At 37.1% G+C, this 23,738-nt stretch overlaps 1 protein-coding gene across 4 annotated transcripts in view; it reads left to right on the forward strand.

The window, feature by feature from the left end:
- The first annotated feature begins 10,418 nt into the window (after positions 1-10,418).
- Positions 10,419-23,738, forward strand: part of PTPN3 (protein tyrosine phosphatase non-receptor type 3) — a 101,090-nt gene continuing 87,770 nt past the window's right edge. For 2 of the 4 annotated variants that reach the window (XM_049830430.1, XM_049830431.1), the window contains exons 1-4: positions 10,419-10,567; positions 21,007-21,114; positions 21,272-21,329; positions 22,427-22,505. In XM_049830430.1, coding sequence (XP_049686387.1) covers positions 10,430-10,567; positions 21,007-21,114; positions 21,272-21,329; positions 22,427-22,505 — 383 coding nt within the window. In that variant the 5' untranslated portion in view covers positions 10,419-10,429. Of the gene's footprint in view, positions 10,568-12,089; positions 12,178-21,006; positions 21,115-21,271; positions 21,330-22,426; positions 22,506-23,738 lie in introns of those variants that run through there. The other 2 variants (XM_049830432.1, XM_049830433.1) reach the window with 2 other exon arrangements.

Consider the following 23,738-nt stretch of genomic DNA (forward strand, 5'->3'; position numbering starts at 1 on the left):
CTTCAGTCGTGCTATGGAAGTAGATAGCATTGTAACAACAAGTTCTTGAGTTTTTATTCACGATCCAGTTATCTACAGCATGCTGCCTGCTTTTTCCAAGTTTTTAAAAATTATGCTTTGGCAATTACTTCAGTCATGATCCTTGTTCAATTTGGAGAGGAGGAAAGTGACCTGTTCACAAAATGCTGTTAGTGACAACATCAGAAATAGAATATGGACACTTAGATTCACAGCCTTGTGTTGAGTCTATACTCTGTTCTGTCTCTATTCTGTTCTGTCTCTAAAAAACATCTTAAACTTCTTTTACTCTGAAGAAAGAGGATGAAATGTGAGGTACGATAACATTAATCTTGTTGAAAAGAATGAAATGTTTGGTAACTGTAGCTTTGACATAAAAAATGTAGTGTGTTAATCAGAGGCAAATATTATGGAAGGAGTTCTTTTATTGGACTGTCTAATATATAGAAAAAAATTACTTTGGACATGCTGTTGAGGTAAGAGGAGAGGCTTGTTTTTGAAAGCTTTTTTTTTAAACACACCTGTAGGATTTGACTCATAAGAGGTATTATTGCCTGCATACTGTGATTATTTTTTTTGTTTTTATTTATTTATAGGCCATCATGCTGCATTAGCAAATGAAATGTCGTTTCAGTGTAGATCAGTAGTCTTTTAACTTGCAGATAGTAACTTTGAACTGTTGTCCTCTATCAGAAAACAGCACGTCTCAGGTGGGGAACATGATATGGTGACTTGATGCTCTTCTGACATTCTCGGCAAAGTTTTGTCACTGTGATTTCTCAAAAGTGAAATTTCTATTTATTTATTTTACACTACAGGAGGTAGAGATTAGTATTGACCTGCAAGCCTAGTGGATAGTGTGTCATCTGTGAGGATAATCACTGGTTTACTTTAAGTTTTTTTTCTGTGTTTAAGATCAGTAGAAGTAGCACAGGTAGTTTCTAGACTGTTTGACTAGTATAATGCTATGGATATAGTAAACCAATAGAATTTCCCCTCTAAAAGTATGGTTTGGATATATCTGTTTTAATCCTTATAGAGAGCTTTTCCTATTTATTTTTCTGCATCCCTTCCTGAATCTGTAATGCAGATGATTTAAAATTCTGTTAAATTATCAGAACTTTACTTGGCAGTAAAATTGACATGATGGTTCTCATCTGTCATACAATAGTTTCATGAAATACAGTTTATTGCCTGCTAATGGAATGTAAGGTCTTTTTGTATTTAAATTTTGTTATGGTAATTAACTCGATACCTGAGGTTTCAGAATATTTTAGTAGCTTGCCTTTGTAAAATTCATGGTGAATGCTTACTTATTTGGTTTTGAAAATTTGAAGGCATAAATTATTTATTATATATCTAAACTAATGGCATTATTTGCTTACCCAAATACTGCGGGTGTGGACAGAGCTTCGTATTTGTTTATTTGATTTTACAACATGGCAGTTAGTTTTAAAGAAAACTACCTTTGTATACATCAGCCTATCCTGAACTATTTATGGGAAATGTTGGTAGTTGGGTACTGCAACGCTCAGCTTCCACTTTGACTTGGCTTTTCATGTTTTTCCACTCTTCTTCAGTGTTCTTAACATAAGACACTATCAAGCTGAGGAAGGTGAACTTTGACTTTCAATCTGCAGTTTCTAAATTGAGTTCACTCAATGTTGTTTGTAGCCCCCAAAAGGCATTATTTAGGAAATAAATTAGCGATAGCTCTTGCATTTTTTGGTGAGATGGTTTTCTATTGTGCCGAGGTGTGGTTTAAAGCTGAGGCAGGCGATAGAGGAAGCTGTAGAGTTCCTGAATTCTTCGATTGGCACAGTGCAGGAAATGGAGCAATGAGCTGTTACTGCCCTGAACGTGCTGGCTTAAGGTGTTTATTTTATAAATGGATTTATAAAAATAAACATCAAAAAGATCTCTTACATGAGCAATAAAAACTACTGAAAATGAGAAAGCATTACAAGTGTGTTTTGTTCTCATCTGTATTTTATAGTACTTGAACAGTGTAGGGAGCAGGTCTCTGCTATTACTTCAGTTGCTTTTTCCTCCCATTTTTTTTCTTCTCTCGCTCATTCTGCATGCAGTAGATGGTATCTCTGTACCAGTGCTAATCCAGTATCTAAGGTCTAACAGTAGTGCTTCATGCTGTGTAAGATGACACATTGGATGCTGCCATGACTTAGGTGCACGGCTTAATTCTATGTACGTAAAGTAGCATCAGTGAAGTTGGCATGACCAGATTCACACCCTTGAAGTTTGAAGGGTCATTCATACAATCTGGTTTGATCCTTTGCAAATGCAACCAGAGTATTTTCCTCAGAAGTTGGATTAAAGGATGTTAAGAACCCAAGTACTGAAATCGAAGATCAGTATTGTTTTTCTACCAGTAAACTCTTCTAGAATTTAATTACCTTTAGGTTATCTGATTTCAAGATTAAGTTTTCAGATAACCAGTCTTGCTGTCAAATGTGTTGCTGAGAGGCTGGGATGATTCTTTTTTCCCTCCACATGCAATGACTAGGACTATGTAAAGAATCACTATTTTGGCTAAATAATCTCTATTAGCCTGTAATAGGATCCTGTCCTGCTTTATTGCTAGCCAGTCTGTGTCCTCTTCAGTCTTAACAGCAAGAATTGTTGGTATGCAAACCTTTTGAAAAAAGGGGAGGGGGAAGAGGAAGAAGAGAAAAGTTGAAGTAGAGCCTTTGTCTCTAAAACTTGTCTTGGAATGAATATATATATAAAAAATATATGTACAGAACAAATATTTGACATGACTTTCCTTTTTTTTCAAGGATAATTCACTTAGTGTTGTTACACTGTCGTTTTAAGTGCAGGTCTGTTTTCTGTAACTTAACCAATATTAATGTATAGTAATGGTCTGAAGAGAGTAAAGCCTTTTCTGTTACACCTATACAGTATTTTGAGAGTACTGAGTCTGTCATCAAGGCCCTCTCTGCCACCCTCTGGGAGACTGGATGGTCCCCAATAGAAGTGTTGTCCCTAGTCCAGCTGCATGAGTGTATGTATGTACCAGGCAGCAGGATTGAATCGAGTGGGTGGCTTACTGTGCTGCATGGTTTATCTGCACAGGTATTTGCAGCTTCTCATAGTGCTTGCATTACCTTCAGTGTGTTATTGGCTTAGTGGGATCTTTGGGACATGTCAATCAAGATAAAGTGTAATGCTAGAACTAAAACTCCGGCTTATTTCTTCTCCTGCCCACCTCCTCCAGTCCATCTTTGACATTCATGTGTGTTCTTGCTGAATCCAGAGTTCAAAATACCTGGATTTCTCTTGAAAATACTTCACAATATGAGTTTACTAGAGATATATTATAATGGAAAGCTAAATGAAGTGCAGGGAAGGCTTGGAAAGCACTTAACTCAATCTTATACGCTAATTAAGCACCTAACCTCTTGTAGTGGTGTGGGGATTTTTTTAATTTATTCAACTGTATATATTGGATTTTCTTCTTAGAGGCAATGACTACTGAGAATTAGGTAGGTTCCTGATTTCTAGACATAGGAACAATCCAGTTTGTCCACTTACTAGCTTTTAAAAGTAAAATAAAAAGTTAGGTTCCAATTTTGTGGAGGTTAGCAAAGGAAAGAGTATTCACAATTACTTGTGGTTTGGTTTTTGGTTTTAAATCGAAACATTTCTCCTCCTAACTACCTTCGTTGAAACTAAAATGCTTTCAAGTACATTCTAAATAAGCAAATAGAGAGATCATCGTATATACGGTCTACCCTGAAGGTTTATTTGTGGATAAAGAACTGTCAGATGAAGAAGTATCATTATATTTTGCTATGGAAGAACTTTTTTCTTTACTCTGTCCTATACTAGTTCTCATAAATATTGATCTGGCAATACGTACAAGAATATATGTTAATACAGGTATTTTCATACCTATTTAAGGTATAACTTTAAAATGCCTATGCTTATAAATTTTTTTTTTCTTAATGGACTCATTTTCTGTAAAGAATCTCTGCCTGTAAGATCTGTTTTTCTGGAAAACTTAACATGATAACTAGAATGACTGAAACCTTTTTCATGCAATTTTTGATAAACTTCTCAGAATGCTTTGCTAGAGCTAGTCATTATTTATGTGACAGGTAAATAGTGTTACTGTGCTGGAATATATCATATCAATACATCTTATCAATATATGTTAGCCAGTGGAAGCAAATATAAGAAAACTGAATCTTTAATTTTTTTGAAGTTGATTTTAATTTGGGGCTGAAGAGCTACTATTATAATGATATTGCTGTCTATCTTAAGAGTAATGGTTGGAAAACTTGCAGTACTGCTTTGGAGGTTGCGTGTGTGTCTACAAGCATACAAACTTTCAGCATGGATGTTAACATTTATTCTGCTTCTAAGTAAGAAGATGCTGTAAGAGGTCTTTTATTCTTTGTATCTCAATTTGGAGGTATTTTTACACCATTTGGAGGTATTTTTACACCATACACCACTTAATTGATTTTTTTCAAGTGATATGAAGTTTCATCATGTTGTGATACTTCTGGCTTCCAAACTTACTTTCTATATAATTTATGATCAATATGTCAAGAAAAGTTTGTGGGAAATAACTACAGATACGGAGCAAGTGATAACCTGGACACATTGCTCAAAATGAAGTTTATCTTTTACTTTGGTTGTTGCTTTAGTAATGCCCTGTAATTTGTATAGAAACTTGCAAATATTGTATTGTGGTTAAATACCTCACGGGATTTTCCTGTGAAATATTAGAGTGGAATTTTATATTAATGGGAACACATCTAGTTTCTCATTGGGAATGTAGAATAGATGAAGCATTTCCTCCACAGAAGGTAAAAACAGAAGCTGGTTTTCATAGGTGTTGAGTTAAACTTCGGACTTATATTTGGAAAATCTGGCTGGATAATTTAATGCTCACTAAGATGCATTGATGGTAGATATGGCTTTGAGGTGTGTAAATAATTCTTAACTACATGGGAATAATGATCAGAATATAGATTACTACAAAAATTTCAGGTTCACTAGGGTTGTTTTTTTCTGATGATAATTTGGGAGATTATTTTAACCAGCAAATAGGGAAAGCTACTACATGCTAAAGAGCATTTGTGTTGGTCATCTTAGGGGTATACATTGATACAAAGACACTTCTAATTTGTTATACTTCTTTATATTCCTATTTACTTTATTTCATATCTTTTAAATTAAAGCAACAGGTAACCCTAAAATGTAACTGTTATTGAAAGGACATACAAGACTTGGCCGTGTCTTTAGTACTACAGCTTCTTACTTCCTTGTCGGGGTGGTTACTCAGACAATGAAAGTGGGTTAGAAGCACTATCCTTTTAAAAATTACATTTCCCCAGAATCTGCATTATTTATGATTTTCAAAAGCCCAACATGGAACTATATATTTTCAGTCATGACTATAAAGAAACTCTGAGAACTCTAAGAGTGTAGTAGTCCCCTTCTAGAAAAAACATGCATGCACCCACTTGCAGGAGTAGAAATAATCCCTATTTACCCAATGAAATGGTGGTAATGAATAATTTTTTTTTCCAAAACTATTCAGTTATACAGTGAGATTATATATAGAAGGTCCTCAGTATATACTCAGCAAATCTGCACTTGATTTAATTCCTTGGTAACAAACACATTAATGGTAGTTATACTGAGAATCAGGTCATAAGTTTCTTCACCAACAATTCCTAAGTGAGTTGGAAAGAAATTACATGCTGATTTGGAAAAAGTCTTTTTAAAAGTCAGTCTTCAATACAAAAGATGAGGAAAACATGTTATTTTTGTTCCGCTTGACTGCAGCGTTATTGTAGAAGAAGGCATGCATAACCAAACTTGTCCAGAAATGTGTTTAATGTACTTGGAAAACATTAACTTCTTTCTGTAGCTGTATTTGTTGCTCCTGTAAGCCTGTTGCATGGTTCGATTATGGGATAGAATTTCATGTGTTTGTTTTATACCTCAGGGTGAAAATAACTGTTTTGCAGGTGGTTTTGTTTGTTTTTTTAATTAAAATATAACTCTCAACTTTCTGGATTCAAGATGTTTGTTTTAGAGAAAGGGCAATAATTATTAAACTATTCACTTGTTGATAACATTCAAATTTGTCTTATGTTTTTTTGTTGCTTTGTTTTGTGAATTAGCCTCCTGCTCGAGGCTACAGAGCGGGAGCTGGGATTTGCATGTAATGGCTGGTCCTGGTTGCTGGTTGCCAGTGTTTAGAGCTGGCATTGGGGTCTTGCCTGAGATCTTGGTGACCCTCCGCCTATCCCAAAAGCAGTTGCCATTGCAGATTGCTTCATGTGCTTCCATGTACCCTTTTATATTGCACTGAGGTTGATCAGCCATTTCGGTAATCTGGGCCTATTTAAAATACAGATTTAAACGCAGGTCATATATGGAAGAAAAGTAGTAGATCAGGTGCTAATATCGCAGCTGCTCACATCTCTTCTTTTCTCCTTCCCCTGCCCTTTAGACTAGGGATTTGCAGTGTTGTTTCCTCACAGAGTTACTGAGCATATGGCACGTTAAGCTGGGACACGCAAAATGGTGTAGGCCTGTGGCGTGACGCCTGTAAACCAGCTCCTTCAGCAGCTTGCTGTGCGTTGGCAGAGTAATGTTGAAGGCCACGTAGGTGGGAAGTAGAGAGTCTGGCTTTCTCTGCTCGGGATTCCCAGCTGGTGGCAGTTCCCTGGGGCTCGATGAGGCTGTTTGAGCTCCAGTTGACTAATGGCTGTGGTGTCCAAACACTCAGCTGTTTATCCCGGCCTTGGCACAGTTTCCATGGTCAGCTGGCTCCGTCAAGGACAGCTTCAGCTGGGGCCCTTTGCGTGCTGTAAACACAAACCGTGAATTCCGGCTGTGTTACTGGTTTGATTTTACATAAAATTTTAGAAATCAAGGAATTTCAAGTTTTCATCTGTGAACTCAATGCAAATTGGTCACACTAGCAGGTTTGAATTTTTGTGATGGATTTCCGAATTACTGTTTCAGTTGGGGCATCCAGCATATAACCTGAAGATATTAAAATAAATGTAACTGTGAAGAACTAGCATAAAAAACAACCGTAACTTTAATCTAAAACGGACTACCTCTCTGATTTTATAAGGAACAGCAGTATGTAAGTACGTGTTACTGTTAGTTGTTGGATATCTTCTATGGATGTTAGGAGACATACTGTTAGCAGGTTTATGGGATAGAAAAGAGCTGAAGGACATGCAGAAGTTCAGCAATAACGATGCATATTATACGATCTCTGACAGCATCCACAATTCTTGCTATTTTGGGAAAAACTTCAAAATGAAATTTCACCCTTGTCACAGACAGCTTTAGGGTAACATTCCTGTCATCTCTTCTGTCTAGTTGACAGCATTCAATGGAGATCTGGGCTTGGGTTTAGAGAGTATAATATGGTTTATGGGGTCAATGGTTGAATTTCATGTAGAAATTGGTACATAAGAGGAGAAGAAGTGTTAGGGGTTTAAATTATGAAAAACATAGGCGACCATAACCTGAAAATTAAACTTGGCCTACTAAATCTACCTCAGGTATGGGCTGGGTTATCCCGGTGACATGCTAGGCTTTCTACAGAGAGGGACTTTGTTATGAAATGGACCTGTAATTGTTTGTGCTGCTATGGACAGTCAGTTAAATAAAAATCATTGATTTGTTTATTCAGGTTTATTTTTTCACAGTTATAAAAGAGTTAGGGTTTGGGGTTTTTTGTTGTTTTTTTTTTTTGTTTTTGTTTTTCTGGATAGCAAACATATATATAGATATATAAATGTTATTTGTGCTATTTTATCGTCTTTTATATTTGAAGCTTGAACAAGTGAGTAGCAAGACAGTTATATTGTAACACTTGAAAAAATAATGCTCTTCTGGAGGGTGATTAGGATTAGATATCAAAATTTCCGCAGGGTCTCCAAGCATGGCTCATCCTACAGCATGCTCTGTACTCGGAGTGCAGGGGCTGAGCGTGATTTTCTTGCTTTCTCCTGGCAGATCAGGAGCTGAGTACTGGACACTCCTGTGATTGTTGCTCTCTGCTGAAGCCTGGCTAAGGTGGAAGTGAAGTAGAACAATACTTGGAAAAAGGGAATGGTGGGAAGTGTAAGATGGGAAGCGTTGGGGGTGGCAAGTGAGAAAGGTTGGGGAGTGTGAGCAAAAGGGTCAAACAGCATTTTCCCAACAGTAGAGAAATCTACGCTCCAGGAGCATGAGGTGTCGCAGTGCAGACTGAGCCCCGAAGACTGGGCTGACGAAGGTTTGAATCTGGCTACCAAAACCCTTCTTTCTCATTTAGTGCCTGGCCCAAAGTTTAGAGTAACTTTATGTTTTTGCCCATCAGCGGACTAGTGGGTAGAGAGCTATTTCTGCAAGTGAAAAGTTTCTTTTTTGACCTCTCAGGGTGGAAAGGGGAGAAAAGACTTTGTAATATAATTCATGTAGTCACCTGGCTTTTTTGGTAAAAGATGAACACAGTGCTGAATAAATAGTTTAAAACTTAGCTGCTAGAAAATTAAAGAATGTGAGATTGACGGCTTTGTACACAGTCGTAATCTGTCTTCACCTTTTTGTTTGTCCTTGTTAATTAGACAACTGCATGTTTTATTCAGCAACAACCATTCCTGAATAAGAAAGCCCATTTTTGGTAGTAAAAAAAAAAAAAAAGAAAAAGAAAATTAACATACTGTGATTAACTGCAGACTGTATATCAAGAACAATTTCAAAGCAGTAGGGCTGTATAGTGGTTCATATGGAAATACTGTTCAGAATTCACCTAAAGATCACCTCTTCCTTTTTTTCCCCCTCTTTTATAAACAAAAGAAAACTAAAAGCCAAAGCAAACAAACCCCTAAACCCACACCTTTGGGAAAGAATAGGAAAATACTGCTGATCTCCTAGAAAAAAACAAAATGTGCTGGTGAAATAAATGAGTCTTGGCAAATTACAGTTTTGGTTTTAGAAAATATAAAATAGCAAACTATCAACTGGCTAACCAAAAAAAAAAAAAAAAGATACTTGTTGAATGCTTTTGTGTGTCTGACTTCTGAGTTTTCTGTGAGAAGGGAATTGTTATAGCTGCTTCTAAGTCTAGATTATGCATTGTTACATGAGGATGGATCACTGCACTGCTTTGTTGCCTTTGGTGCTCTATACAATTTTGCATCTCATGGCTCTTCATGCACTTCACATTTGCTTTTTGTAGTGATTTGTGAGTAGATATGATGTTTCAGACCTTTAAGTGATTTTATTCTGGATTGTTCAGTTTCTTTAGCTGCTTAAAAGAAAAGCCAGCCTGTGTTTTAAGGCAGATACACAAATAAGGGGAGAATGTAAAACAGTCCTAATGTTGGTCCTGTCTAGCTTGGCCAGCAGTCTAGGAAACACTCGTATTATGCAAGTCTCTTTGTAGCTAGCCTTTAAGTGAGGTATGATTTGGTAATTGGTATGGTAATTAACCTGGAAAACTATCCTCTGCTTCGCTTGCCAACTGGCTTTATGTGCTGTGATGTTAATTGGTAAACTGATCCAATGAAGAGAGGCTTGCAATGTTTACAGGCTTGACTGTATTTAATTCATCACTTTTTTCAATGAATGGCTTTTTTCTGTTTGGTGGGGTTTTTCTTGTTTTCATTTTAAACTGCTTTTCAGAATTTTGGTGTTCATGAAGATTTTTCCAAAAAAAGAAAAAAAAACGAACTCCAACAAAAGGGTGGGTTTTTTTTTGTGGGATGCTCTTCTCGGATATAAATTTCTGGCTTCATGAATTTATGTATGCTAGGCTGTAAAATATTGACATGCTTTTAATGTTAATTCTGGTTGCCTTACATATGGTGTTTGTGTATATATTCCTGAAACAAAATGCTATTTGACAAAACGTGATCTGCATTAACTCAAGACTGTTTTGTCAGTTGAGAGGAAACCAATTTGTTTTATTGTAGTCAATCTTGTATGGTAAATATAGAAATATGTAGGAAATGTATAAAGCGGTAAGGGATTTACTAGTTACAGATGATAAAAACTTGTCTTGACATGGTCTTCCTGCTTTAGAGTAGCTGTTTGGGTTTTTTACTGATTTAAACTAAGGCAATGGCCCATGCCTAGCCTAAGTATACATTGCAGGGGTTACCTGTGATTCTCTTCAGAATGTTCACATTTAGAACACAGAAGCCCCTCTGTATATGCATTTTATGTTCTTGTGCACAGCGTGCTAATTTTACAACTAATTCTTTTCTATAAGAAGGATTTGTTACTATAGGTATTTGGGGTGTAATGAGGTCTTCATGATGTTGTGGGTTTCTCTGAAAAAACAGAGATGAGACAGTGAATTATAAGAACTGTTATTAACCATAATTTTTGTTTTATAGGTTATTCAGCAATAGTTATGAACTCCCGTTTACGAGCCTTAGGTGGGAGGATAAATAACATACGAGCATCAGAACTACCAAAAGAGAAAACCCGATCAGAGATAATCTGTAACGTCCACTTTTTGGATGGCTCAGTACAAAGCTTCAAAGTCAACGTAAGTTTGGAAAACTACTTTTTTTTTTTTTTAATACATAGAAATTTGTTTGAAAGCAGAAGGTTGAATGTGGGACTCTGAGGCATGGGACTTCCAAAAGATGTTGAAGATGTAGCTTTGCCATTACAAATTGCACAATTACTGGTTATGAAATGGATTTATGAAGCGCTATTTTAATTTTATTTAAAGTCAACCAACTGAAATGTCATAAAATCGTGGCATGCAGATTGTATCTGGAAAAAGCTCTTCTGTATCATATGGGAATGATGAAGAAACAGATCTGGTGATCGTTATCAGCTATGAATAAGTAATTCATATTTAAAGGGAACTCCCAAATTTGAATGTGCTCCTCCTTTTCTCCCATCACTGGACTGGTAGTGTTAAAAGGAGGAGGCCTTGTAAATTCCTGTAGTGATGTCAATACATGTTTTCTGACGAGCAAAGATGATGTAAATAGTGAAGACATTGTGGCTTAGTAGGGTAGTCCTGTTCAGTCTTTTGTACTTCAATGTAGTGTCTTTATCTGGGAGCAGGGAGGGAAAGGGGATTAACAGAGGTTTATACCCTACTTTTTGGCTGTATTTTATTCTGTAAATATTTTGGCTTATACCCTTCAGTACTGATTAAAAGTATTTGTTCATTTTTAAATGAAAACAAAGGAAATACCTTCACTCCTCAGTCCATTTTCAGTAGAATTATCTGACCATGCAGAAAAACTGTGGATGAATTTAAGTATAACTGTGATTTTGTGTATATGATACTTGGTTTATCCAATTTACCCTATTTGCGAAGAAGCGTTTTGCTGCGGAAGCTGCGTTGTTGGGTATCTTAGATTATACAGTGCTTTCATATAGGGGATTCAAAACTTCACCTGAAAACTATATTTTCCTAAGTATTATTACAGTTCTTTTTGCAGACTGATTTTATTTTTGAAATTTGTTGGATATTTATTGAAATAGAAATTATTTGCTAGGTAAACAGATGATTTTCATTCTAATACATATGGAATTAGTCTCATATTTTAGTATATATTGATATACTATATATGTATATTTATATTCATATATATTGATATACTATATATGTATATTTATATACATATATATGTGCATATGTATCTATATATGAAATAGCTAAGATTGGTTAGTGGACTACAAGGAGAGTAGATATATAAGAGAAGAAGCAACAGATTAGTATACAACTTCCATTGTTTGTCTCCAGCATGTCCTATAGGATTGCCTTGTCTGTCAATGAGCTAACATAATTGCCCATCCCCTTGCACAAGGCTGCTCTTGAAAAATGAGGAATTTAAAACTTTTTGAAAACTGTGCGTAGTAATATATTCTTCCTTGTAAACAAGCGTTTATGCAGCTTTAGATTTAGCGCTTGGCCTGAAGTCCAGCACTGTACAAGTGAACTTTTGCTTCTCATTTCATCGTTTAAGCAGTGTGTGCCATATGGTAAATAGGAACCCCTTTGAAACTCCAGACCCAGCTGATTTCTCTCTCTGTCTGCAGCATATCCCCAGGCTATTCCTGCTGGCTACCTCCTTCATCCAGGAATTGGAAGGGCTTCCTTTCCTGCAGTTACAGTGCTGAACTGCCATAGGGGTAATGCAGGACCCATTATTGCTTTATTGAAAAGAAGCGGGGACAGTGGCTACCCTGCTATGTTATGGGCTAATGCAAGGAAGAGGTTTACCAGATTTATGTTGTTCAAGTACTGAGCTTTCGTACTTGTACTGAGGGAGCCTGCCCTTATCTGCCAGGATGGCCCTTACTGATTATCTAACCTTGATGTCTGCCTAAGAACAGGCTTTGCTGCACTCTGATTGTGTCGGAAGGTCCAGTTCTCAAAAGGGTTTGAAGCCAGCTGTAGAAAATTTGTATCCAAGTTCTGCTTATGTTAACAGAAAAATTTAGCTTCATGAAGTTTGTGCCTGACTGTGCACGTGCATTTGTTTTAATTGCCAACGTCATTCAGTTTTATCTCTGTGAGCAAAGAGTAACTCAGGTCTGTAGTCAGTCTAGGAATCAGCTAGGCACGTATTGAAGGAAAGTAAGTTTTGCTCTGAACAGATTTTTCCCCACTAGTGAAGTCTTTCTGTGTTGCTTTAGAGAAACTGTTTCTCACATCAAGACATTGATTTATAGATCTGATTTTGCTCCATACTTTATTCATTTCTGGATGCCAGCTCAACAGATAATTCTTTATTTTTAAGAAATTAAATATGCATATCACATGGCATGATTATCTATAAGACAAATTAACAACAATGTATTGATTAATGTAGTAATATGTTATTAAAATGAAGGTGCTTTCTGAAATGACTAGACATAGATAAGATATATGGGTAAAAAGGCATACTATGTCTTGTGAATGTTGTAAATACGTTTTTCTAGTTTTTTACTTTCTCAGTTTTTACTGTTATTGCTGAAATCTGTTGAATTTTTCTCTCCTGTCTGAGTTTGGAGAATTGGAACTGAACAGGATTACCTCTTTTAAAGCATAGGGTAGAGTGTTTTCTGCTTTTAAAGAACTTCAACATATCAGTGGAAAATTAAGGTTGGGAATTTTTCAGAGTTGTAAGTCTGTGGGCTAGTGGCACCTGCTTGTGATTTACGAAAGCTGTAAGTTTGGATATATGTTAGACTTTGAACTAATATTAGGCTAATATTCATGTATACATAAGTATACTTTCTGTTCATAGACAGGATTATACATTTCTACCACAAATAGTGGAAAGTGAATGGGGAAAAGCAGAATACTCAAAGCTTGGCCTTCATCCATTTGATAGCATAAATGGAATTGAAGACTCCTCCCATTCTAGTGACAACAGACTGAAAAATACTGAGCGTTGCTTTGTCATGCAGCAGCTATCTGAACACAGAATTCTTACTGCAAGGATGTCTTTCTTTCAAAGGCATAGAGGGATTATATAGAAAAATAACATCAAAGAAAAAAAATCCATGGCAGGAAGAACTTGAGAGAAATCCATTTGCTTTGGATTTAAGCAAATAGATATTCCTAAGTTGTCACTTCTAATATTTTATTGGCACTGCACAGATGCTCAAGACTAGGAAATTTGAGGTGGATTTAAATTTAATACAAAGATGATAGATTAAATAGTCTAAACTTACAACCTATTGACACACTGGAAAGAACAAAGTATGTATTTTGAAATTTTGAACTAGTACTGACATCTTTAAAATTATGGTAGAACATTCATGGTATCTCCAATTGGAGAACAGGGAGAATAGAGATATGACTTTTCTTTCTGTAGCAACAGGCTCTTTAAAGAGCCCATGCAGCTGATTTTCATCAAACTTTGTTAGCAAACTGCATGGGCTTATGAAACTTTCCAAGTTATAGCTATAGGTCTCTTTATCATTCTGCTAGATGGTACTTTCTTTTCCTAGTGATTGTACCTGTAGCAGTGTGAATGAAAACCAAGTATCTAAAACTGGGCAAAGGAAGAAGGAAGGTGGATTTTGCTTATGGAAATAGTCTGAGGGACTTTCTATCTATTGAGAAGCCTGAAGCTAGCTGCATAATTTGATTCTGAAAATCTGTTCTTCTAAAATGCTTATCTCAAAGAATATCAGTAGCCAGACCAACTGTAAATAAAGATTTAACTTCAAGAGAGTGGTGCCGTTTTTCTCACGGATTTTTGGCTTTGGCAGAATAGTGAAGTAATAGTCTTTGTTGTGCATTGTTTTTATTTAAAGGTGTTTATACTACAGTTTTGATGAATCTGGAATTTGTATTGATGGTATCACAAGGAGTTAATCAGTGTAACTTGTGGTATGTGCTGTTCTTAGGTCATCATTATCAAGAAAGCTCACATGGGAGTACAGACACATTCCACTACATTGCTTACAGTCCAAATTGAAATGTATGTTAACTCCGCAAGGCTGAAATGGCCTTTCTTGTCTTTCCCCTGTAATGTGTTTCAATGTTTAGATGGAACGTGTCCAAAGTCCAGGCAAAGGGTAGAAGGCACACATAGGCTAAGAGTTGGAAATGTTCCTTTTTCAAAAACACATTTGAGACAGACTTGACTGCACTTGGTATCTAGTGTTGCACTTGACTTTAATTATATCCAGGTTTTCTTGAAGCCTTCCAATAAATTTCAGGTGTTTGAATTTTGTGATAAGGTTAATTCACTTCTGTCTCTGATGTTACCTCTGTCATGTTACAGGCTGTAATACATAAGCTTTCCACATGGAGAAAAATGTTAGTTGTTGTTCTAATATATACAGAATGTGCTCACGTACCATGTTTGGGTGTATTTAATAGGTGTATATTGAGCAATAGTGCAAATTTATTTGTAACTTTTGATATAGACATGCAGGAATTTTCCAGTATTGCTTTACTTTGACTCAGTTACCAGGAATGACCACTTGGGAAGTATGCCTTTCAATTTCCAGTAAATTGACTTTTGTGAAGGGATAAAATTTACAGTGTCAGATCACTTCTGTATTGTGTGGTCTTTCTGAGTTGACACTTACGTCTTGGTACCTGTGATTTTTGCTTTTAGACTAGTTGGCTTTCAGTAATAGTGTTTCCATCTAGAAATGAAATTATTAAGTAGTAATAATGAGAAAAGTTGCACGACTTGAAATTCAAAATGTAAGGTATGTTTTTTCCTTCCCCATCGTCTCAGTTAAGCTCCTTCTTCCAGTATTTGAGAAGGAACATGATTGTTGCAACTAACACCAACAATTACTCTTGGTATGTTTAAAATAATGGGCAGGGATGCAAGTGTTAAAGGTTCTTTTTGTTTGTGGATGTGAGTTTTAAAATTTTAAACTGCTCACAGTAAAATGCAATGATGCAGAATTGTTGGATCTTTGTCACTAGGTTTTCCTAGTGGATACTGTTTGATAATACAAGACAGTTTAGTGCTAATCTGTGTCCTTGCATGTTGAAAGAATGGCTGTATGAAGTTTCAGGCTCGCAACAAATATTTAGTTTTATATTGAGGCAGATCAATATCCTCTATGACTAGAAAACAGTAAGGCAGTATGAAATTTGATGATGCCTTTGAGGACAGTGAGAAAGTGATCTGACCTACAGCAGGCTTGTTAGTCTTAGCCCTTTGTGGGGCCTGACTTCATAATAAATGCTGAAGGAAAGAATTAGTGGAGGGGAGATTTTTCCAAAGTTAGAATTGGAATGACTAACCTCGTGTATATGTTTGTTTTAAATCATTTTTGAGGCAGAGGAAATGCAGTGGGTCAAAACTCTGTGGGCTTGGATAAATATTTTGTATGACCTTTACATAGGAAAATACTGTGCTAGAGAGTATGGAATCTGGAAGAGTTACGGGATGGGTAGGGAGTTGGCTCAAGAGGTGACAGCAGATCCTGATGAAAAGGAGATGTTAAAGAGTGTAAGGACATTAATAGGGTTCTTGACTGAGACATGTCATTAGCATGTTGCTATTGAATCTTTTTCAGTAAATAAAAAAATGTAAGGTTTGAGGCATTATTAACAGTAAAAGAGATACAGGAATATGAGGTAGCGCATAGGTTATCTTGAACAAGGAGTAATTGCAGTGAGGGAAATCAGTAGTGTAAACTAATAGCTTTCATAAGATGAGGTAATGTTTTTTTTAAGCTCAATTTTCAGTTGCAAACAATAGAGGAGGAAAACACTGGTAGGCTGAGCTGCTCATGTGTTATCGTGCTGAAAAAGGTGAGCGCTATTATGCACCAGGCAGGAATCTTCAGCCAATGTCAAGGAAGTATTAACAGTGTTAGTCTTGGCATCGAGGCCCACCCTCTGGGGAATGTCATGTGTGGATCCTGGTTACTGGCAGACAAAAGAGGGAAGTTCCAGTAAGGCAGGCATACAAAGTACAACTTGGATGCTCTGCAAAAGTCTGGACCTAAGGAAAGAAAAGGCTGTTCTGTTTATTCTAGCTAAACAAAATCTTGCATGCTCTGAATAAGAGCATCAGGTGGGTAAATAAATTCCAGGAAGAGAAAAGGAGAGTTAGCAAAAGAGCAAATAAATTAGCTGCGTGTAAAATTAGTGTGGAAATTAAAAGAAAGTGTAGCACTTTGTTTCAAGCTCATAGGCATATTGGGACCAAAGGATGCAGGCTGTTTGGTGGTGGATAACTGCTACAGGCTAAGTTAGGAAAGGATGACCCCAAATAGCACATGAGGGCCAGTGGGTATCATGTCTGAAGTGAGACTGAATTTGCAAAAGCTCAGGTGGTGCTTAACTGTGAGGTTATCGTTGCCAGAAAGTGGGGGCAAAGCTCTTGCAGAGGAGAGGGACAGGGAGATGTGCTATATGTTGCACTGTTGTCTTAAAGTGTCACTTTGTACCACTTACCTCGTAGAAGTTAACAAACTGAAAAGGATTACTTGCATATTACCTCTCCTCTCCAAAGAACTAACAGTCTTCACTTATGTTTATGCACTTCTTAAGACAGTGGGTCTTCATCACCCCAGCTTCTAGGCAGTACTTAACATTAAAAATAATGAAGGGGTTCTTTCTCTTCAAAGTCGTGTAGCTTACTAGAAATTAAACTTGACTAATCTAAGTTCCCTAAATATAGCAGAAAATTGTTGTGGCACAGACAGAATGTAATAGATGTTAGTTATGACTGCTTTAAATATTAATTTTTGGCCTATCCCACATAAGGTGAAATATATTTCAAGGCAGATTTAAATGGAGGTGAATGGTGTGTGGTTATGAGGTGGTTGATGCAAAGCTTTTAAAACATCAGAATAAGGGTTGGTACATGTCAGGAAGATGAAGTAAATTCAAAGTCCTTTTCAGGGTGGAAACAAGCAAACCTCTTGGAAATGTTTCTTTTTAGTAGAAAAACTTTAAAATTCTTAAGATTATCTTAAAAGCTTGTGTCATTGTAACAGCATAAGCTAGTGTGGAAAGTGCATAATTATTTTTTTGTCTCGCTGTAGAAGGGCAAGAGCTTTATTAAGTCTTAACTACTTGCTGTAACAGTTATAGGGTTAAGGAGAACTTGGCTCTAATGCCCAGTTTAGCTGAGTGGTGTTCATGTTGTTTTGCCCCCTTCCTATGGCAAAGGGGAGTGAAAATATGATGTGTGTCATAAAGCACTTGACACTCTGTAGTATTAGAGTACACTGTGGCTATGGACTGTATTGGAAAGAATGTCAAAATTCAAAAGCGGTGATGTGACATGCTTAGCCGGCCTCACTTTACGCCTAGATCTCAAAACTGTTTATGTGCAAAATAGATTGAAGATTGTGCAGCTTGAGCTGTGTGGTATCTTTATTTTTAGGTGTATAGGCTGAAAAACAATGGACATGTTAAAACAAAGCCAAAGCCGAGTAAATATAGAGTTTTCTTGCGGAAAAACAACAAAAACCTTTAGCTTTAGGAATTTTAACAACTGAAGAAGACTTTAACAATTTAAAATGACATTTTCTACTTAGCTTAGATTTCTGGAGTGGGTGCTTGATCTAGGCACTGTGGAAGAAACTTTATGCTTTTAATACCCGAGAGCAAGAACTGGAGCCACAGAAAAGTAGTGTTGGAAATTGCTTTTGATAGCAAATGTAGAGAGGAGGAAGAGAAGGAAATAGTACATATGTAGGAAGAGGAGATTAGTACTGGCTGAGCAGCTGGGTTTAGGGTTGGGAAACCCATGGGAACATTGCAAAGAGAACTGCGACCGTTGAGCAAGAATATTGTAGGAGGGAGCTTGCTTGTCTTTACAGGGAAATGGTGAGAAGGCTTAGCAATTCATGTGTGCTGGGGACAAGGGGGATGCAGTTGTGAGAGGGTGGGGAGAGAGAAAGTGAAGGCATCTGAATTGGAATGAAGGACCAGAAGCATGAAAAATGAGAAGGTAATTAGGAGATAACACTGTTGCAAAGAAAGGAGACTGAAGGGAATCAGATGTGTTGAAATTGAGAGAAAATTAGCAGAAGCATCTGCCCTCTGTGATCTTCTCCTGCCCCATTTGTAATGAAACCTGAGATGTCCGAAGACCTTCAGTGAAGTGTATGTCTCATCCCCTGTAATTACTGCTTTTGGTCACAACGTGACTACAGTTGCTCATTTAGCTCGTGTCAGAAGCAAGCACCATAGATGTGCAATTACGCTTCTGAGTTGTGCAGGTGTCACATGCTGTCACTTGAAAGTGTTCTTAATATTCTGCTTACAAAAACACAACCCTGGGGAAACAAATATGATATGTATAGTAAGGCAGTGCTAAAGATGAACGTATTCACATCAGGAAATGCCCATAATTTCAGAGGGTTAAGGTGGCATCTGCTGTTTTCATAGGGCCCTCTTCTGTAGGTATATGCATAATCTCTGATGGCAAATCTCAGTCTTCATAGTGGAGCCCACCTCATTGATGGTGCTGGAGACAACTGCCTGGTAGCTGCACAGCACCGTGGCCGTGTGTGATGAGGAACGCATGGTCCTTATCTGTCACTGAGATTTCAGTTTCTAGGCTGGATCTAGGTCTACGCTATTTCAGAAAAAAAAATTGGTTTTGATCAGTGCCGCGGTTTGCATATCCCAAGGAGCAGTAGCCTGTTTGAAAGGAGGGGAGCAGGAATGTGCAGCTGGGGAGGAAGAAGGGGACAGAGCTGCTGCTTTTGGTGGCAGCACAGACTTACAGGCCTGAGTGGACTCGCATTTATTGCGAGACTTCAACTGTTCGTTGTGGCAGTTAAACAAGATGGGAGACTGTTGGAGGGGAAAGGGTAGTCTCGTACATAGGACAGTCGAGTGTTGCCTATGTTGTTTTCTTCATAGGTGACTTTGCTCCAGAAAAACGCGCACAGCTTTTCACAGGAGGCCAACAGTTGGCTGTCACCTTACCTTGCATCTGGAGCCTGATGTAGAAACACTGAGCATTCAAATCACAAATGAGCTACTAGGAGTTCTGCTCTAGCAGTAGGAAGTGTTGGATAATATTCCATCTTCCAAAATAAGGTAGCTGAGTGGGTGTCTTTTGATTGAATCTTTGTTCTTTTCCCATCTTTTAAATAGGAAGAATGCTTTTATGAGATAAGGGAAGACTATGGAATATGTTACTATTTAAAGCACTCGATTACAACAGTGTGGTACCCTGTTTAAAAAAAAAAACAAAGATAAATCTCTCTTCTGAACAAGACTTGAGTGTTGTATAATAAACAAGGTCTAGACAAAGAGAATTGGGTACAATATTGTGTCCTTGGCTTAAGTGAGCACTTATATGCACTAAGGCTGGGGCCATCCACAAAAATGTAGTCACTATGATGCTTATACATGAAGTCCTTTGTTTCAAGAGGTTGTTTAAGAAATTAAGAAATATAAGAAATCAGAACTTAAATCAGAACTTAATTTTCAAGAAATTTGTTTCAGAACAAAATGCTTGTCTTTTGCAGTCTGAGGTAAATTCATTGTTTTTGCACGTGTGCAGTTTATTTCTGCTTTTAAGAATATTTGGAAGATCATATGAAAAATTAGTTTGCTATATTTTTTGAATAGACAAGATACCAAGCAAACAGGCCTGACTTTTGTTCTGTCCAGCAATTCCATACAAAATAATCTAGACCTAAAATACCACACAGCTTTGCAAGCTATTTATTACGTATTAGCATATTTAGGATTGCAATCTTGTTGAGGGTTTTTTTGTTGGTTTCTTTCTGCGGTTGGGTTTTTTTAATAAAACTGGTTCACAGTGTTCTCTGGCAGAAGTTGATTAATCTGCTCTCCACAATGCCATGGCGTTGAGATACTTGTTTGATTGGGGGAAAATTATACTGTGCTTATGCTCCCAGATCTCCACTGCCTGTGTAATTCCCCAGTTACACAAGTTGTTCTGTAATACGTGTCTTGAGGAACATGTAGACAGAAAGTGGGGTGGCTGAATGGCAGCTGAGCGTGTGGAGGTTGAGGGGCAGGTGGGAACTGAAGCTGAAGAACAGGATCATATGGCTGGAGCACAACATTCTCCTTTTTTTTCCCCTGTCCTAGTGTATACTGACTTTGCTTTTTGACAGCTGATGTAGAAAGAGAGCGGGGTGCTTTGGTGGCGACAGCGGGGACCAGAGCAGCCCCATGTGGCTGTAAGCCATCCTTGCAGGCTACAGCTCAGGAGAACGGCATTGCTCCTACAGACTGTGGTCAAGGGAGAGGTTGTCTGCTTCAAGTTAAACTGCCGGACTGACCTCAAGGGCTCAAGTTCATGTCAATTCGTATTATGAGATTTCACATGCCTAACCTATTCTGGAAAGAAAGCCTCTTTCAAAAAACAACAACAACAAAACAACTTTTATCAAATGTTCTTATTGCTCAGAAACTTTGAACCAATGATTAGCAGCTATTTTTATTCATGACTTACATTTTTTTAAAAACAAATTTATTTCAATGAATTGTGTCTTAAAACGTGTAAGTGTTGCAGAGCTTCACTTCTAAAATTTTCTTGTTTTCAGAAACAAGACACTGGACAGATTTTGTTGGATATGACCTATAACCAGTTGGGTGTGACGGAGAAGGAATATTTTGGCTTACAGCAAAATGAAACTTCAGTAGATTCACCTGTAAGTATAGCAAATAATAAATGTGTGTGCATGTGTATGTGTGTATACATATATATAAACACATATATGCATACACATGTATGTATACACACATGTACATGCACACACACATAAATAAACAGTATTTATTTGTAAATATTTTTAATCCATCTAATAGTTTTTCATTTCACAGCGATGGCTTGAACCAAACAAACCTATTAGAAAACAGTTAAAAGGTAAGACTTGTTTTTAATATCTTGTTTGTAACTGCATAGTCCTGCTTTTCTGTGTTCTTATGACTAGAATAAATACAGTTCTTGTAAACTAGTGCATCCAGATGGTAGATTTTTCTTTAGGAGCAAGTCTTATCTCTGCCAGTGTTTTCAGCAGAGCTTTCTACATCGCTTACTGCTACCTGAGTGCTAATAAGACCGGGTAGGGCACTAACTTTGATGCTGTAATAGCATCTGAGCCTGGCTTCTGAACAGTGTTGGACATCCTGGCCGTGAAAGCAGTAGTCATATTGTGGTGCCAGCAAATTCCTCCTCACAGGGAAGATAAAGAGGAGGGGTTTTGATTGAGGGAAGTGGAGCCAGTTTCATGTATAGGCTCTGGCGATTTCTTGTCTGAAGTAAAGTTAAAAAAATATTGTTTGTTTTTATTAAAAAAAACCAAAAAAAACCAAAAACAAAACCCCCAAAAAAATCCTAACACCACACACTTCCAAGTGCATGTGGTGGTCTAGTATGTCTTGTTTATAAACAAATTTGGGTAACACAGAATGTTTACCAAGGACAGGCTGGCCAGTGTGACCCTGCCAGATAGCGGCTTAGGAGGACTGAGTGACACTGTCCCAATTTGTGCCGTGAAACTTGAGCTATGTTTTTCAGCTCTCTTATTTCTACCATATGCTGTAGATTGCATATGAATTGAAATAAAAATATGTGCAGTTAACATGGTGAACTTCTGTTAATTTCTTCTATTTATATGTAAGATGGAATTGAGCATTATCCCAACTGAGATGCTTCAAATACACTTGCTGCTGCTTTTTCTTCTAATATCTATGAGGCAAAGATAACTAAATAATGCCTTTTATGTACAGTAGCATATACAAATTACTTTAAATGCAAGCATCACAGTATTTCAGAGTATTTTCTCACAGTTGGTGTTGGGGAATCAGGAGAGACTTCTCATGGTTTCTTTTAGTTTCATGAGAAAAACACATGAGATTTCTATGTGGTTGCTCATGTAACTTTTCTATAAATATAGAAATAAAACATCAGGCTCTTTCTTTTTTAAACAAAAATTGATTTGTTCTTCTAAAATATTGCAGGCGGTTTTCCCTGCACCCTTCGTTTCCGTGTAAGGTTTTTTATACCTGATCCTAACACACTTCAGCAAGAACAAACCAGGTAACTTCTGTTTGATGTTTGCTTCCATGAACTAAGAATGTGTAAAGCTCCCCTTTTCCATCTCCACAGCTTGGCAAAGTATGCTTTATTAGGTAGATAACTTTGTTTAACTCTTTGTATTAAATGTGTTTGGAATTGACAGCTTGATGTGATGCTCATAAAAAGATGGCAGTTGGTTTATTTGCACCGTGGATTCCTTTTTTTTTTTTTTTTTTGGAGCCCTTCCTTGCTTGATGTGCTTGCCTGTTGCATTTTTTCTCCTTTTCTTTTCTGATCCCTTAGATGCAATGATTAAAAAATAGGGAAATTCAACTATTAAGCTGTCTGCATGCCCTAAGTCTGTTAGAAGTTTTGTATCAACACTGAGTCAGTTTTTTGAACACATGTAGTAGATTTAATGCCGAGGGCGTGGGAGGGTGGGGTTCATTTTGTTTCAGGAAGAACAGATAACAGTTCTTGTGTTCTAGTTTGCCCATTACTCATAACATGCGAAGATCTATAATGCTGCAGTTTATAGTAGACTTTTAAAGTCTTCTTTCTTTAACCTATGTCTGAGTTTTTGGGGTGGTGGGGTACATGAATTACAAGCAATTTTCAATTAACTTGTGAGAAGGCTTTAATTGAATACTTGTTTTGTTCAGTGCACATGATTTGGAATTTAGAATTCACAGGCACCCATTAATCGGGCATTTTTTGGGTAACATTTTTGTTACATTTTCATTGTTAATTTCAGTGACTTGAGAATATGAAGAGTACAGCATGTTAAATGGTATTTCTTGAAGAAAACTTAGCTATTGACCTGTTTTGGTATTTGCTAATAATGCTGTTGTAAGCTGTTCTGTTGTTTGAAACTGAAATTACTCAAAGACCTTCTCTTCATGGTTCTTCACATCCCAACTCTCCAGTATTACTATAAAGTAACATTGTAAAACACACGAGTAAGAGCAAGACTAAACTGCTCTTGGAGAATTGTTTAAGAGCTTTTTGTCAGCATATGCTACTTGAACTACCTAATGGAGAGTGAGATCTCTCAAGATAGACTATCACAGTTTGGGGTTGGGGGTTTTTTGTTTGTTTGGTTTTTTTTTAAAGTTACATCCAAGATGAATGTTCCTGGGAGAAAGAGAGCCCAGTTCTGTAATGGTTTGGGCTTTGTAGTGTTCGTTGTGGCATTAATGCCATGGTCCTGGAGTTGGCATTAATACCATGGTCCTGGAGTTGTAGTACAGAATC

This window comes from Accipiter gentilis, chromosome 27 (assembly GCF_929443795.1).
Source record: "Accipiter gentilis chromosome 27, bAccGen1.1, whole genome shotgun sequence".
Taxonomy (NCBI): domain Eukaryota; kingdom Metazoa; phylum Chordata; class Aves; order Accipitriformes; family Accipitridae; genus Astur; species Astur gentilis.